General features: G+C 41.3%; 1 protein-coding gene across 1 annotated transcript in view; it reads right to left on the bottom strand.

Moving 5' to 3' along the window:
• GAK (cyclin G associated kinase) overlaps nucleotides 1-15,175 on the bottom strand; it is a 70,169-nt gene extending 54,994 nt beyond the window's left edge. The window contains exons 1-4 of the mRNA XM_072358834.1: nucleotides 15,073-15,175; nucleotides 14,799-14,977; nucleotides 4,922-4,983; nucleotides 1,368-1,427 (exon numbers count right to left, since the gene is read on the bottom strand). Of these exons, the coding sequence (XP_072214935.1) occupies nucleotides 1,368-1,427; nucleotides 4,922-4,983; nucleotides 14,799-14,940 (264 nt within the window). The 5' untranslated portion in view covers nucleotides 14,941-14,977; nucleotides 15,073-15,175. The remainder of the gene's footprint in view (nucleotides 1-1,367; nucleotides 1,428-4,921; nucleotides 4,984-14,798; nucleotides 14,978-15,072) is intronic.
• Nucleotides 15,176-17,272: the final 2,097 nt, after the last annotated feature.

The following is a 17,272-nucleotide window of genomic DNA, read 5'->3' as shown; positions in this document are numbered from 1 at the left end:
TTTACATCATCATTTTTATGTATATTAAAGTGAAAAAAAAAAAAAGTGAGCTCAATGGAGGTTTACATTACATCATGCCCATTTGTGTTGGTTCTGATGTGCACCACACTAGCCAAACACTGAGAATTACACATACATCACAAACACATTATGTACAAGTTGCATTCATCAAATCTAGAAAGAAGAAAAAAGCAAAGATGGCCTAAGAACAATAAAGGTGTAAAACAAATGGCAAGATGAATTCGCCATATAGAATGAACACAGTGCTATTTTTAGTTCTTATTTTTAAAAAAGAAAAACATATTTCTTTTCAGATCCCTCTGCTCAGAGCTGTAGGAAGTACTTTCATTTCAGTCGTATCTCAAAGCAGGCAACTGTTAGCCCTATTAAAATATTTACACAACACGAACAAGTAAGCTGTGAAAAGACATCCAAATCATCATCAGTTATTCCTGGAAAGATGTAATCAGAGTAGCTAGAAAATACACAGCATTAAGATACTCAGTTCTTGCATGTGTCCTGTTTAAGGTTTTGATAAACACTGATAATCATACAAAAACATCTGAGCAGCTTAAGATCAGTGGTATTGCTTGCTAATTCTAATGCAACTGAATACTCAGTGGTAGCCAAAAAACAGCAGCATTAATGCAGCTATTCATTAACTCTTGAAACAAACAAAGGGTCTTAGAGTAGATGCTGGAGTGCAAGTATTGAGTTTACTTAAAGCCAAACACTGAAAGCATTATTTTGACTGAGAAGTAAAACATGAGATAACAACACACACTGCCAGTTGACATAATTGAAAGTGAGAACTGTATCAAACACGCTGGTAGTACAGCTTCTGGTTTCTGCTGCATATACTTTACCAAAATCCCTTTCCAGACACTCAGTACATTTTTTTTAAAGGCAAGTATATCTGAGGCTGAAATAATGATACATTGATAGTAAAAGCAAAATTCTGAGTTTGCCCCATCTTCTCCCCTCCCCCCCAAAAAAACAACCAGTAAATCTAGTGTACGTGAAGGAAGTCTCACTAAAATTTAAATATCATCTTAAAGGCCAGAGGACTATAAGAAAGCCTAAATAAATAAATAAATAAGCAACAACATTTTCTGGTAGACGAAGTGCAAGTCAAAGTCTACAGTAGCTATAAAAATCATCTGCACACATTAAATTTCTGCAACTTGAGGAACTGAGCTTTCTGGGATGTCACCATCAGGTTCGTGACAAATCATAAACATATCTTCTTTAAATGTCAGTACTCCTAAAAAGTGTAAGGCATGGAAGAAATCTGTAGACTGTCGCTTAGAAATGTTTGATACCAGGCAATTAAACAGAAACATTTAAACACATTCAGAAAAGGATACCATGAAACAAACTTCCTGAATGATAGCTTTGTTCTTTTCTTCCTCATTGGACAACAACCGCTGTCAGAAAACAGAATATTTTAGAAGATTTATGTATTAAAACTTACAGAAAAGCAACATATGCTGACTTTACATACTTTTCTTAGAACACAAAGGATCAGACACAGTCAAAAAGCCTGAGGGAACTGCAATGGGACAGAAGGCAAAATAATATTACTGCACTGGACACACTACTACAAATACTATGGTCAGTTTTCCAACCATTTTTTTGCTAATAGTTTTGCTAGTTTTGCTAATACTTAGGGACAACTGAGTACTGCTAACCTCTGCCACTTAGAAAGGAACTGCTGAGTTTTCTGATGTATGAAGCATTCAAGTCTCCTGGTTCCATCATTACATACTTTACAAGTAAAGATTTAACTTCTGTTTCTAATCTTTAAAAACAACCTTTACCCAACTCCATCAAAACTTCTCCAAACATATAGCCCAGCTTCTATGTACCTGAGTACTAAGTAACAAAATCAAGCAGCACTTTTAGTATTATTTTCATTTGGAATCAACATTTGAACAGGATCAACCTGAGCACTTGTTACTAGTTCCACAAAGCAGAGGAATTACAGTTGCCTTCACACACACTGTGAAGAAGTGAATAGACTGCAAAGGGATGTCACTGAGAAACAGCCATGACCAGGTTGAGAGCTTGTGAGTTCAAATTTGGAGCCAGATCAATAAAAGACATCTAGTGGTCAGGGTCTACCACAAGCTGGTTTTTCAAGGGGAGCCTGCTGACAAGGCTGTTACTTCAACTGCAAGTGGCACTGAGATCACAGGCTTTCATCCTGATTGGGAGGTTTCAGTAAACCAGACATCTGCTGAGAAAACAACATTGTGAGCTACAAGCAAACCAGGAGACTCCTGGAGTCCACTGGGGACAACTTCTTGGCCCAGGTATCAGACAGATCCACCAGAGGTGAAGCATCAATTCAATCTGGTGTTCACCAGCACAGACAAGAACACTAAAGAAGTAAAGACTGGAGGCAGTCTAGCCTCCAGCAACCATGCCCTGGTCAAGTTCACAATCTTGAGGAATGCAAGTATGGCTAAGAGCAGACTTAGGACACTGAACTTGAGGAGAGGGAACTTCAGGCTATTTACAGAATTACTAGATGGAACCTGCTGGGAAATTCTCCTTATGGAGAATGGATTTAGGAATGGAACAGAGCTGGCAGCCCCTTAAGGAGATTTCTGGCAGCACAAGAGCTAAGCACGTCTCAGAAAATAAGGTAGAGGAAGCAGGAAACCAGCAAGGCTGAGCAAAGACTACTGGTCAAACTAAGGGAAAAGAGGGAAATATACAGACAGTGGAAGCAGGATGACCTGGGAAGAATACAGCAGTGCCATTCACACATGCGGAGATGGGATAATGAAAGCCAAAGTGCATGTGAAACTGATCTTGATAAAGGATATGAAAAATACCAAAAAGGGATTCTACAGGTACACTGGTCAGAAGAGAGAAAAGCGAGAATTGGCAACAAGAGACAAGAATGCTGAGATACTCAACCAGTTCTTTGCTTCAGTCTTCACTGAGGGCTAAGCTTCCCATGTCTCTCATGTCCCTGAACCTTTAAGTATGGACTAGGGGGAACACAACCCTTTTCATTGCAGGAAAGAGTAAATTTCAGGCTGACTGATGAGACTGAATATGTCTGCATCTGTGGGGACATGCATCCCAGGGCTCTGAATGAACAAGAACTGATATTAAAGCATACTCAAGGAAGTGATCTGTAACAGACTTGGTTTAACTGTAGATGGGTTCTGTCTAATCAATCCGGTGGCCTTCTACAGGAGAGTGACAATATCAGTGGACAAAGGAAGAGCAACTGATGCCATCACCATGAACTTCTTCAAGGCTTTTGACACAGTCCCACATCATATCCTTATCTCTAAATTGTAAGGATACAGATTTGAAAGATGGGCTAGTAGAGAAGCAGCTGGCCGTATATTCACAGCCAGAGGCTCATGACCAGAGGTGAATGGCTCCACGGGCAGGTGGAGGTCAGTCACAAGTGCTATCCATCAGGAATCCATCTTTAGGTTGATGCTCTTTAACATCTTCATAGTGACATAAATAACAGGATTGAGTGTATTCTCAGCAGCTTCAAGATGACAACCAGCTGAGTGATACAGCTGCTGAACAGAAAGAAAGGATGTCACCCAGTGGGAACCGAACAGCCCTAAGAAGCAGGTCTATGTGAACGTAAGAAAGATCAACAAAGCAAAGTGCAAGGTGTTGCACCTCACTGGAGACATGAGTACAAACTGCAACTACTGATTAAGAGCAGTCCTGAGGACAAGGACCTGGGGGTTCTGGTGGATAAAAAGCTGGATATGAGCCTGTGGCCCACACAGACAGATGTTTTTCAGGTTGCATCAGAAGAGGATTGGCCAGCAGGGCAAGGGACGTGGCTATACCCGTCCAGTCTGTCCTCACGAGGCTCCACCTGGAGTACTGCATCAAAGACCACTGCCCCAAAAACAAAACAGATACAGAGTTGTTGGAGCAGGTTCAGAGGAGGGCCACAAAGATGATCAGTGGGGTAGAGCACCACTCTTACAAAAGAGAGATTGTGGGAGGTGAACTTATTTAGCTGAAAAAAAAAAAAAGACTCTAGGGAGACATCATTACAGCCTTTCAGTACTCAAAAGCAGCTCACAAGCAGGAGGCATATCAACTTTTCACATGGGCATAGTGATAACAATAAGATAAAGGAGAATGGCTTTGAATTAAAAGAGGGGAGGTTTAGATGTTAGGAAAACTTCTTTCCTAAAAGGGTCAGGAGGAAGTAAAACAGGATGCCCAAACCAATTGTGAACACCCCATCCCTGGAAGCACTCAAGGCCAGATTGGATAGGGCTGCAGGCAGCATAATACAGTGGCTTGCAACCCAGCATACTGCAACTCTATCATCCTTAAAGTCCCTTCCAACTAAAGTTGTTCGATGGATTTCATGATACTTAAAAGGGGCTATTTCTATATGACATTTTGAACGCACAAACTGCACATGTTCTGCAGTAACAAAACATGTTACTAAGGCATGCTTATAGTCATAAATTTTGTTATTCTAGGATGTGGTATGAAAAAGGAGCAAATTTCTTTTAGTGACATAATGTCAACTTAGTACTCTTACCTCTTAAACTACCTTTTTCTCCTCTCCTCCCCAAGGCATTGTTTTTCTCATTTAGCCACACCATCCCAAGTCATTCTGTAGTAAGCATAAATTTCTACTGTTGTTTGTTTTTTTTAAATGTATGTGCAATAAAGCAAATGACTTCGCTTTATTGTCCTCTCCATAATACTTGTTTTTAAGCTACCACATTATTCAAGGCCCTCAGAACTTGAGAATCCAGATGAATCTGAGAAACACTCAGCTGAAAGTTCTAATGAATAGATCAAAACATGGAGGTTTTAAACATATTTAGAATTTTTAATAAGAAAAGATTTGCACTAAGCAAACACAGGCTTTACAAACCTGTAGCGAAGCAAATTCATTTACCTTTAAAGCATAATCTTTGCCACTTCCAAGATCTTGAGCTTCATAGACAAATGCAAAACCACCTGCAAGAAAACAACACTAAGTCACTACTGATTTACAGCAATCAAGTAAACGAATTTTTTATATGAACAGAGATAACACACAAATAGTAGCTCTTCTGAATCTTAGAAATACACACATTGTTTGGTACCAACAGTATACATGAACTACATATAAGAGCTGAAATATTCTTGACAATATTTGCTTTCTTTTTCACATGTCAAAGCCACACCAACTTGGTTACTATCCTCTACTTGTTCAGCCTGCACACATAGATCTTAATTTATTTATTTATTTAAAGCATGCATATATAAAACCAAGATTCAATACTGCAAATATTATTTAAAGATTTTCATTAAACTATTGTTTATGGTGTTTTTATTTGTTTGTTTGTTGCTGTTAGCCTTCCCATAGAAAGACAATAATGAAAAGGAAAAAAATAAATATGAAAAAGAAATACTAGCCTGTATGTTTAAGATAAATTGCCATATTCCAGGCTTACTAAAAGCCAAAACAAAAGATGATGTTGCTTCTAAACAAGAGTTTAGAAAGTTCATCATTCCATATACCATTTCCACTTCTCCTGTGAATGTCATCCTTTGCTTACATAAACACTGTGGCTGTACACTTGCTGCACACTCTGCCCACTGCAGAGTGTCCCTGGTAGACTAACAGCCAAAGTTACTAACTTATGTCAAGTTGCCTTCCTGTTCTACTAGTAACAGTAGCTTGCACAGTAAGCACAGATGTCAGCATACTAGATGACCTCACTGGTCAAAAGGCCTAAGAAGTAGATAAGGAATAAAAATAGACAAGAAACAATTTGACAAGATATTTTATTAATAGATGCCGGATCTAAATTGGTACAGTCATGTTACTGCCCATTACCTTTTCTTTGTGTATGAGGTAGACTAACATGAGGTCAAAGTTATTTGTGCAATTCAGTGAGATACAAGGTTTTCAAAGAAGAACCTCAGAAAGCATCACATGGGAATCAGCCCTCACATTCTCTTTTCATGCACAACACTTAGATGTCACCACCCACACATATCCTGTTACCTTGCCACTAGCATCAACAGCGTGATCTGCATGAATGACAGGCTTCTAGAATACTGTGTTTTCTTTAGAGAAATTCCATATAAAAACAGCTAAACCAAGACACACCAATAGCAAAGAGAGAAAGCAGCGCACTACAGAAGAGTCAGATCATCAGTGATAGCTGAGAAGTCAGTCCTGTCATACACTACCCATGTTTGTATTGTGTTCACCATTTACTTTGATTCATTTTCTAAAAGCAGCTTTGATACACTCTGTAGTAGCAGTGTCAGCATTCCTAATGCCCTCAGTACAAGTGTTCTGGTTAACAATTGCAAGCATGCACCTCGATTTTGAGTGCTGATGGAGCAGGGGATAAAGCACACCATCTGTACACCACAGATGGAAGTACACAACGCTACAGAGAGTACTCTTCAGACAGAGTACTATCTGAAACAGTATTGCTCCCTTTTGAACGAGAACATGTGCAAAAAAACCACAATTCTGAATGGCACTGACTGGCCATGGCTATCAATAACAGATCTGACAGCACTGGCAAAGGAAGCAAGATAACCCAGTTATCGTTGGAATCAAGCTCAGTGTTGAGAAGCCACCATTTTTTTATTAGGCTTCCTAATCAGCTCCCTTCTCACACTGAGAGGTATGATTCAGGTTCAGAGACCATTGCCCATTGCAAGCACTAGCAGCAATCAGTGCATACATGAGCACCAGACACCATGCCATGGCAGCATGGCCTCCACACCCTTGTTCTATTCACAACCCATAAACCTCCTATATGGAAGTACCATTAGCCCTACTTAACTAAGTTTTCATGCACATACTTTAAATTTTTCCTGGTTTTATTCTATTAACTCCACAAATTCCATGCTGAAAGACATACGTTGGGACCTTCAGATAGTAAAAATTTCAAGCACGGGAAATTACTGTATAATCAGTTCTCTGGAAGGCACTCAAATGCAAAATGGTCACAGTCACACCCCAGATCACAGAATGTTTTTTTTGCAAGCCCAGTTATATTGTGTGCACCAGCAAGGCTTCAGAGGGCTAGCATGGCTAAGTCCAAAAGCATTTCAAGCATACACCTTGCTAACACTGCCAACATCAATGCCCACACATCTACATACACACACCCCAAAATACCACCATCCTTCATTCAAATGTGTGCCCCCTTAGGATTTATACAGGTGAAAGCATCAGTAATAAATTCAATCAGTTCAATCAATCATTTTCAAGCATGTACCTGAAAATAAACAAGCTAGTCCAAACTCTGAAGTTCCCTACAGGTTTTGGTACCTCTGCCAATGGTTTCAACTGGTTTGATAAACTTTCATACAAGGTGTTCCTCCAATATAAGTAAAGTCAACTAAAAAAAAGGATTTTTTTAATGATTCAATGGCAGACAAGTTTCACTTCATTGGAATGCTGCCTTGAGCAAGTCACTTATGTGGCTTTAACATATGATAGCTTTTTAAACTGAAGAAATTGAGGTCAGTAGCCTGTATTACTACCTTTTTCATTACAAAATGACTCTTTCCTCGCGGTGAAATTTTGAGACTCATATCAAGCAGTCTCAATAACACATACCTTGTGTCATCATGGTTCTCTCCCATAGTCCTACTCTTTTCACTCAAAGGAAGCTTCAGGCATCATGCTATAGAACTTGCTTGTTCTCTGCTTTTTCACATAACCACTGACATGGTCTACTATCAGCTGTTTAATCTCCCATGTAAAACAAGCAACAAAAACATTCTAAAGTCGTGAAAAATACAAAGAGGAACCAGAAGTACTTTGTTTTCAGTTTAGATACATATCAATAAGAAAGAGATAATTCAGGAAATCTCCTTCTCTCTCATGAATCCTGATTTTCTTTGGCTTTTTCTCCCTGCATGTGGAAAGCCAACCACAACCATCTGAGATTTCCTTCTACTGGCAGCATAGTTGGACAAGTTGCCTCCCCTGTGATGTGCCAACTTACTTGCCTTATTTACAGAATGCTTTTGTATTAAAGAGACCCCATATTTTAAAAACTAGTATAAATATCCATATCAAAGAACCCTGAAGACTTGAACGTGCAAGAAGTCAGTCCCGATCTCCATCAGAAGAATTAAAATACATGTCTGTTTCTAAAGCATTTCCTTCTAAACTGATGGAAAAAGCACAAGTAAAACAATGTCTTTATCTTCTCACTACAGCACCTGGAAGAAAGAAGGCTACATGGATGTTTAGCCTTAGTGAATTACAAATTTGTAATTTAAGAGAAGTTCTTTTCTTTCTTCCAGTATCTCTATCCACACAGTTTGAAAAGCAATTTCCTGGAACTTTCTTCAGCTATCTCATAGAAAAATCTGCACTAAGAAGTCAATGTATTTTGTGAGATGTAAAGTAGCCAGGCACCCCACAAACTTCTCATTAGGCTATTGATATAAATAGTGAAATCTCCATCTTCTTTTGATTATTCATTAGAGGACATGCTTTTGCTAAAGAACCTCACATGCACTGCCACTCTAATTCTATCATTTATGTCCAACTTTTGTTACATATTTGTCAGCCCAAGGAATGCCTCTCTAAAGCAGAAGCACAAGCTTCATACATATCACAATTAACATATATTAGCAGACAGTACTTTTCTCACTATACTTTGAAAGACAAATGTTACATATTACATACCATCAACTCCTCTCACTGAGGAGAGCAATTTATTTTTAGTGAAATGGTTTAAGTTAAATGAACTGCCACAGCTCAAACGAAGTCAACAACCTAGTCCATACTTCATAGAACAGCAATTATATACTCAAGAATAATGAAAAAGCCACTAAAGCATTCAGGTGTAATTAGTCTGCAGTTGAATTAGTTATTAACAAAGACTAATTTTAAACAGCAATTATGGCACAAAACATTTTTCCTGATACACCTATCTTCAGCACGGTAACTCAAACTACTTTAAAAAAAATTTCAAGAACACTGATAGATGACAATTTTGCATATGGATTACCTAACTTAGCTTATCAGGAGAAAAACACTCTAATTCACTTAGAGATTACTTTTCCCTTACTGTGATCTTTGCTCCAGAAAAATTTCAAGATGAAAAAGAGCACTTTGATAACTTACTATTTAACCCATAAAACTAGACAGCAGTTCTCAAGTTCACATTTCACTGGTAATGAAACATACATAGGAATATTTTGTTTTGCCCTGAGAGGCAACAGGAATTACTAGTGAATTTGTCAATGGATCTTTAACACACTATGAAAGTCCTTAGCACTGCCTAATCTAATCACATAAAACTTCAGAAGTTTATCTTTGCAAACTAAGGAGACATTGAAAAGTATCAGTTTATGTTTAGTGGATCAACTCAAGCTTTTATTTACAGCTAGAAAGCAACTTTAAGTTCTCTACACTTAATATATTTCTACTTCATCAGTAGGATGAGATGAAATAACTTCTGAACTCTGGTAACAGTTTCTGCCACCCCATCACACACACACCACAAACTGCTTTTACAAATTAGACTCACTAGAAACATTGAAAGAATATGATTATATTTAAGCAGCGCATAATTTTTAAGTACATAAGTTTTGTCAGTATCTTACATTAACATCATCATCCCATCTTTCAGATACATGTTCTAAAAGGTAAAGTTGTTTTACTACATACTTATTCAACGCACAGTAAATGGGTCTCTCCCTCTTCAGTTATGCTGAATAATACTAATACAATACTGAAACTATTACAGCAGTAACAGAAGAAAAAATAAAAAATTGTGCTTTTCTCATGACAGTGTATGCAATGGGACACACTGTTCTTATTTAATTTACCCTCCCCTTGCAGTAGCACTCCTGGACAGAATAAAGGAATGAAACAAAAACAAGTTTCTCTAACTCACTGATAGCCTTACATCTCAACTAATATTTTGACAGCTGAGTGACCAGGTTTTATTCCTCCTACGGTACAGGTGGAGATAATGAAATTTCTCTATTAATCACCACTAGCAGGCAAGCAAGCATAAGGTTTATTGTAAGCGATTTGTTATCCAGGACAGGGAAAATGGAAAGCCAGCAACACCCAACATTTAGAAAACAAATCTGCAGGGTTACTACACAAATACAGCAACTTTCAGGATTGAGAATTAAGACATTATTTTTGAGGAATACTGTCCAGCCTGCTCTGATCACCTATTCCCCACCACTCTTACAAGGTCAAATATGCAGGTGTATTGATAGCTGAACCAGCCACAGCAGCCTCAGTTCCTCAGCTATCTGGTACAGAATGACACAGGAATCCAGGCATTCCTGAACGAAGGGGAAGGACACAACACTGTAAAACTCAAAGATAACAGAAAGCATCAGAAGTGTTCTGCCACCTGTAATTGGACTACATGCATCCAGATTACCTGGTAAGAGCGTACATGTTCATGTGGTGACAGAAAAAGAACAAAATACTGAGACTGGTGAGTGATGTGTGGACATGAAAGACTGCCCACATGAAAACACGCAAAACAGTTACAATGACTAATATGGTACTAACCAGTTATATAATCAATATTTAGTTAATTAGAATTTCATGGCAGTATGAGCACTTAACTGGAAGACCCCAAAGAACGTAACAAGTACTGAAGCCAGCACGACCTGAAGGACAAGTAGTGAATAAATGTAAAGACACTGACTCACTTCCTCTAACACTACTCAGACGCAATTAACTATTAAAATGTTGAAGTAAAAAACACAGGAGGCTAACCAGTTCCTTCAAGTTAGTTTACTTTTAAAAGCAAACATCTGATCTGACAGATGCCATGAAGGAAAACACCGAGGAAAAAACTGAAGAGAGAAAAGGTGATTCTGAACAAGAGGATCCATAAATATCAGGGAATCAGTAGCTGGAATGAAGTAAATAGCAACACAAGTACACAGTGTGGACCTGGTAACAGAGATGGAAATTTATAAAGATTATTATTATTTATGAAGATTATTAAGGTTAATACAAATTGTGAAATAAATAACTTATCTGGAACTATCCTAAGGACTGAAGAAAGTCTTCTGCACTGGACCACTTTAACAGGGATGATGACAAAGATATTGGCTGATCTACTTCCCTCAAGGTGAAAAATCATGGTGTGGTTGAAGTAAGAGCAAGTGAAGATTTCAGACCTAGTCACAGAAGCAGCCCAGGCAATGTCACAGGAGGCACTGAGTTTGAGCAGAAGATTGGTAGGCTCATAGCTGCAAAGCAGAAACTTCAAGTCACAGGGCAGCAAGGCAGTGGCACGGGCTGCCCAGAGAAGCTGGGGCTGCACATACAACAAGCTCAGTCCTACTCCTACAGTGGCATTTCTGCAGAACAAAGAGGGAAACACACTTACATGAACTGTATAATTAGCATCTTGGTTTACAGTGTGGGTGCACATATATTTACACCAATGCGAACATGCAGCACAATATAGACCTGGAAAGTGCTGTGGGAACAGACTAACCCCTGCCACACCACACTCCATAATGCCAACCCACATACTGCACCCACACTGACTAAAAGCAAAGGAAATGGTATTGCCTTACAGAAAAGGTCATCTCCACGCACTTCCTATACATTTCACCAAAGACTTGAAATGTCAATTCTGAAAGCCTCACTTGAATTTTCCTTATGGAATCTGCCATGAAAACTCATTTAAGAAAAAAGGACTTTCAATATGTTTAGCACTGAAGGGACTGTTCTGAAGTCACAGAGAAATCACCAAGCACAAGACTCAGGGTGAGACGAAAAGTTCAATTTCAGCAAGAAATCATACAAAATCTAATACACAAAAATTCCTGGTCTAACACTAAAAACAGCAGAAGAGACCACAAAATTTACACCACCACATGTAAGTTTCCTATTGATAAATAATTGATTTTTTTTTTTTTTTGCGTGATGGTTTTTCTTTGTTTTTATGGGTTTTTTGCTGGTTGTTTGTTTTGAGAATGTGATTAACAAAGCAAGACTCTTGCAACACCTGCTCCGTAAGTTGTCCCCACAAGATTTCCAAGTGTCTGCACAGGTTCACTACTGCAGTCTGCATCTGCATGAATACTAAGTATACCAAAAGACTTTTATCACAGCTGTGTTGGGTAGAAAGCCTTACCTCTTAGCATACACAAGCTGTTAGGAGTTGCTTCAGTCAGTGAAAGGGAAAGTAAAACCTGTAGTACCAAGGCAAACAAAGAACACCAGAAACTGTGGTGACAAGTAACATACCTTATGAGGGTTAGACATAAAGTGCATATCTATATGCTTGAAATCATCTAACTGGCATCTCTACTCTGACATTTTAGAAGGCCTGTGAACAGCAAGCTGCTGCTCAGGTATTACATACTTGCTTCAGAACCAAGAAAATATTTCTTTTGACATTAGCTGCCTGAACAGCTTTTCCTTCATTGTACCCTGGAAACTGTGCTGATTACTCCCCACTAGAACATCAGGTTATTAGCAGAAACAGCCATCCATTAGTTCAGCATTCACTCTGCAGTGACATAGTGACTGTTTACATTGTACTTACAATTTTTTTCGTATGTTTTGAAAATAAGCTGTAAATAAGGGCTGATGGCAGGATAAGGCTAACATCTATGTTTTACATGCTGCCCACCAACTAAGATCATGTTCTTTCATATGAATCTGTGAGGTCTTGCCTGAGATCACTTCCCAAAAGTGACTGAGAGTTAAAGCAATACTTGCTTTGCCTTTTAGGAAGGCATAACAGCAGTGAAAACTGAAGTCCTGCTTTATGCAGCAAGTTACTTCTGAGTTCAACTACAGAAATTAATCTTAAAGAAGCAGAGTTTTCTTTCAGCCTGGCCACTACAAGATTCCAGCAAAACTAAGCTGGAACAAACAGTATAACTATCTACACAATTACTTCAATAAAAGACAATGTCAAGAGATAGCTACAGAAAGTAATTTCAACAATTAAAAGAAGCTCTGAATAGAGCTTTGGGATGTTAGCCTAAAACACACAGCAACATAAAATGCAAAGTTCACAAATTATGTATCAATAATAACAAATTCCCCTTTTTCATCTAAAGACGAGCCTCCAAACATTTCTTCTGGTTGTAGACATAAAAATTCCTCTGAATATAAACATAATACTAATTTCTACTAAAATCTATTAGCACACACACACCAAACACTGCACCTATTTCAAAATAGGCTACCAAGCAGTACGCTACAATGTCTACCCAAAATTATTCACCAAAAGTGAAAATTGCCCCAAAAACACCCAGTGTAAGGTAGCTGCATTTGGAGACTTTCCTGTACTTCAACTCTCTTCTTGTTGATAGAAGCTTGAGACAGTTGAGACATCTGCATTCAAGGAAATTCCAAGCCTCTCACTTTTGAGTGCAGAAATTCTTTCTTTTATAAGTTATGTATTCATTTCCTCCCTGACTGCAGAGCCCTAGGTGATGTGTCCTGCATTTTGTGTAGCAAAGATTACTGAAATCTCACACTCAACACTTCAATAACACACAGACCTTTGAGGCCAGCTGGTCAGAAATCACTAACACAGTTTTACAAGCGTAAGGTAATGGGATCATTAAGATTGGAAAAGATCTCTAAGATGATCTAGTCCAGCTGTCCACCTACCATCAACGTTGGCCACCACACCATATCTCTAATCACCATTCAGGGGGAAGCTCTTTAGTACGAGAATGGTGAGGTGCTGGAACAGGCTGCTTAGAGAGGCTGCAGATGGCCTGTCCCTGGAGGTGTTCAAGGCCAGGTTGGATGGGGCCCTGGGCAGCCTGGTCTATTAAATATGGAGGTTGGTGGCCCTGCCTGTGGTGGCTGGAGATCCATGATCCTTAAGGTCCCTTCCAGCCCAGGCCATTTTGTGATTCTGTGATCACAACCGTGTGATTCCTGAACACCTCCACAAATCCCACCACCACACTAGGCAGCCTGTTCAACTGAATCACCACTCTTTCTGAGAACAAATTTACCATGATATCCAGCCTGAGCCTCCCCTGGTGCAAAGTAAAGCTATTCCATCTTGTCCTATTGTTGTTATCTGGGAGAAGAGGCCAAACCCCGCCTCGCCACAACCTCCTGTTAGGCAGTTGTAGAGAGTGATAACAACTCCCCTGACCCTCCTCCTCTCCAGACTAAACAATCCCAGTCCCCTCAGCTGTTCCTCATAAGACCCGTGTTTGATTTAGGATGCCACTGGTCTAGAAAGCTTTTTTTTTTGACTATGTTACATTTGTTTAATATGTCGGTATTTACATAACATAACTTATTTTTTAAAATGCTCGAGTGCTAAGAGATACTAAACTTCTTCCCCAGGAGTAATCAGTTGTGCTGCTGAACATACAAGCACAGAGCACGGAGCTGTGCCAGGGGAGGGGCAGATGGGGGTCAGGGCAGTGGGCATGGAACGGGCTGCCTAGGGCTGCAGGCACGGCCCCGAGCTCAGGGACTTCAGGGAGTGCCTGGACGCTGCTCTCAGACACAGGGTTTGAGTTTTGAGTGGTGCTACGTGGAGCCGGGAGTTGATGGTCACGATCCCCGTGCGTCCTTTCCAGCTCAGGTACTGCGTTTTAACTCCTGTCGAGTGACAAGGCACTCCTACAGGCCCCACTGGCTCCACAGGCACACGAGGAAACGGAGACGGCACCGGCAGCCCCCGCCCGCAGCCAGCCCCCGCCGAACACCGTCCGCCCGAGGCAGGCCCCGCAGCTGGGGGGCAGCGGCCCGCGGGAAGGCCTCCCTCAGCGCGGCGCGGCCCCGCCCGGCAGCCGCCATCGCGCCCCACGCTTACCCTCCGCGACGACCCGCTTGATGCGCAGCTTCATCTCGCCCATCTCCACCGTCTGCCCCACGAAGTCGTTCTGGTCGCGGCTGGCGGCCCCCAGGGTTCCGGGGCCCGCCAGAAAGTCCAGGGCGGACTGGAGAAGGGACATGGCTCCGCCTGGCTTCGGCCCCCGCTGCCCGGCGGCACTGGGTGAAGAGGAAGAAGGGAGGAGAGAGGTTAATGCGGGCGGCTCCGCCGAGCTACCGACCGCAGCGGAGCACGGCCTCCTCAACCACCGTACCCTCCGCTCCGGTCTGCTTCCGGGAACTCTGCGTCACTTATGACCTCACGCCGCCATCTACCTCTCGCCTCCCCTCGGCCCGACGCGCCGTGCGGTCGGACACGCCCCCTCCCGATAAGCCACGCCCCCTCCGATAGCCACGCCCCCCAGTAGGTGGAGCTCGCTCTGTCCGTTGGCCGGTTGCCGAAGGTTGGTGCGGTGTGTGTAGCGCCTCGCTGCTGTGAGGCCGCTTGCTAGGGGAACGTCACCAGCTTCCTCGAGGGCTCAGATGGCCATGCAGGTTCTCTCCCGCACTGATGATTTGTAATTAAAGTGGTGTTTCTCAGTCAGCCTCCACAAACTGACAACTCGCTGTTCTTCATGTAGGAATCATACCACTGTCAACACTTGAAAGCAGCAGGCTCTGAATTCACATCAGGAGCACCCTACCATCAGTCTCCATTTGTTTCTGACTTCTCCAATTTTCTTTCTTCAGGCAAAGGCTGGAACTATTTGGGACCAGCAGACACTGTTAGATCGGCTTACTACATCACTCCCTTAAACTCATTTTACCCTTGTCCTAACTTAACCTGCATATTCCTCTCTAAAGAATCATTCACACAAGGCCACCACTGGAAAAGGAACAGGATTTTTGTAAGGAACCAGAGATTGAATTCTTCTGCACGTGAAGGTTTGGATTTTGTTAGCACCTTTGTTATTCCCAAAAGAACTGCATCAGAGGGGGAATATAAAGCAACTGGAATTCAGACTTCAGCTTCAATGAAAACTGGGACTTCTTCCTTATCTTCAGTAACAGACTGAATGACCCAGGCTACAGTGACCTCCTTTCTGTATTCTTCTTCTGCCAACTCTCTTGAGCAGTTCCTGACGGATTCTCTACTAAGTGTCACATTTACCCAGGGACGAAAGACACGGTTCAAAGGCTTGAAGAAATCACTGAGCATGACAAGACAGAAGAGGTATTTCTTTCAGCAGCAGTACAGGCTTGTGCCTGTTTGAAATGCACTTAAAATCTTGCCTAGGTCTTGGTTTCCTGTCAGTATATACGTGCATTTTTGAAGTTTAAAAGGTAGGGGAGAAAAAATCAATCACATTGATTTTATTTAATTTTTCATTTTGTACTTCATCATCTAGAAAAATGATTTGATGTGACTATTGAGAAAGGATCTTGGCACAAGGAGTAAACAATGCAAAATTTCAGTGGAAAAAGTTGCATGCAAATGAGCACTAAATGTGGCATCTAACCCTAAAAGCTCTGCCCAACCATTTGTACAGTCCCTCTCATTCCTTCAAATTGCTCTAATAATACAGTGATGGACTACACTGGGAGTTTGTTATGAGACTGAAGGAAAGTAACCGTGTTGCTACATTTGGAAAAGTCAGGATAGATTTAACACCCCCAACTACTACAGACACACTGTGAGAGGTTTGACTTAGGTAAAGTTTTTCTGGATGAACACTGGAAACAATGACAGTGTAATATCTTCACATCTTTCTATTCACCGAAGTTATCAAGCAGACCACTAAGTAGGAAAGGGTTTGAAATATACACAACTGATTGAAACTCTCTACAGCAATGAAGTTGAGCTTTTTCCTTCCTTCCTTCCTTCCTTCCTTCCTTCCTTCCTTCCTTCCTTCCTTCCTTCCTTCCTTCCTTCCTTCCTTCCTTCCTTCCTTCCTTCCTTCCTTCCTTCCTTCCTTCCTTCCTTCCTTCCTTCCTTCCTTCCTTCCTTCCTTCCTTCCTTCCTTCCTTCCTTCCTTCCCTCCTTCCCTCCTTCCCTCCTTCCCTCCTTCCCTCCTTCCCTCCTTCCCTTCTTCCCTCCTTCCTGCCCTCCTTCCTGCCCTCCTTCCTTTCTTCCCTACCCCCCTCCTCCCCTCCCTTCCTCCCTTCCTCCCTCCCTCCCTCCCTCCCTCCCTCCCTCCCTCCCTCCCTCCCTTCCTTCCTTCCTTCCTTCCTTCCTTCCTTCCTTCCTTCCTTCCTTCCTTCCTTCCTTCCTTCCTTCCTTCCTTCCTTCCTTCCTTCCTTCCTTCCTTCCTTCCTTCCTTCCTTCCTTCCTTCCTTCCTTCCTTCCTTCCTTCCTTCCTTCCTTCCTTCCTTCCTTCCTTCCTTCCTCTCTCCTTCCTCTCTCCTTCCTTCCTTCCTCTCTCTCCCTCTCTCTCCCTCTCTCTCCCTTTCTCTCCCTCTCTCTCTCTCTTTCTC

This window comes from Excalfactoria chinensis, chromosome Z (assembly GCF_039878825.1).
Source record: "Excalfactoria chinensis isolate bCotChi1 chromosome Z, bCotChi1.hap2, whole genome shotgun sequence".
Lineage (NCBI taxonomy): Eukaryota > Metazoa > Chordata > Aves > Galliformes > Phasianidae > Excalfactoria > Excalfactoria chinensis.
This window is presented reverse-complemented; position numbering and strand designations above follow the sequence as displayed.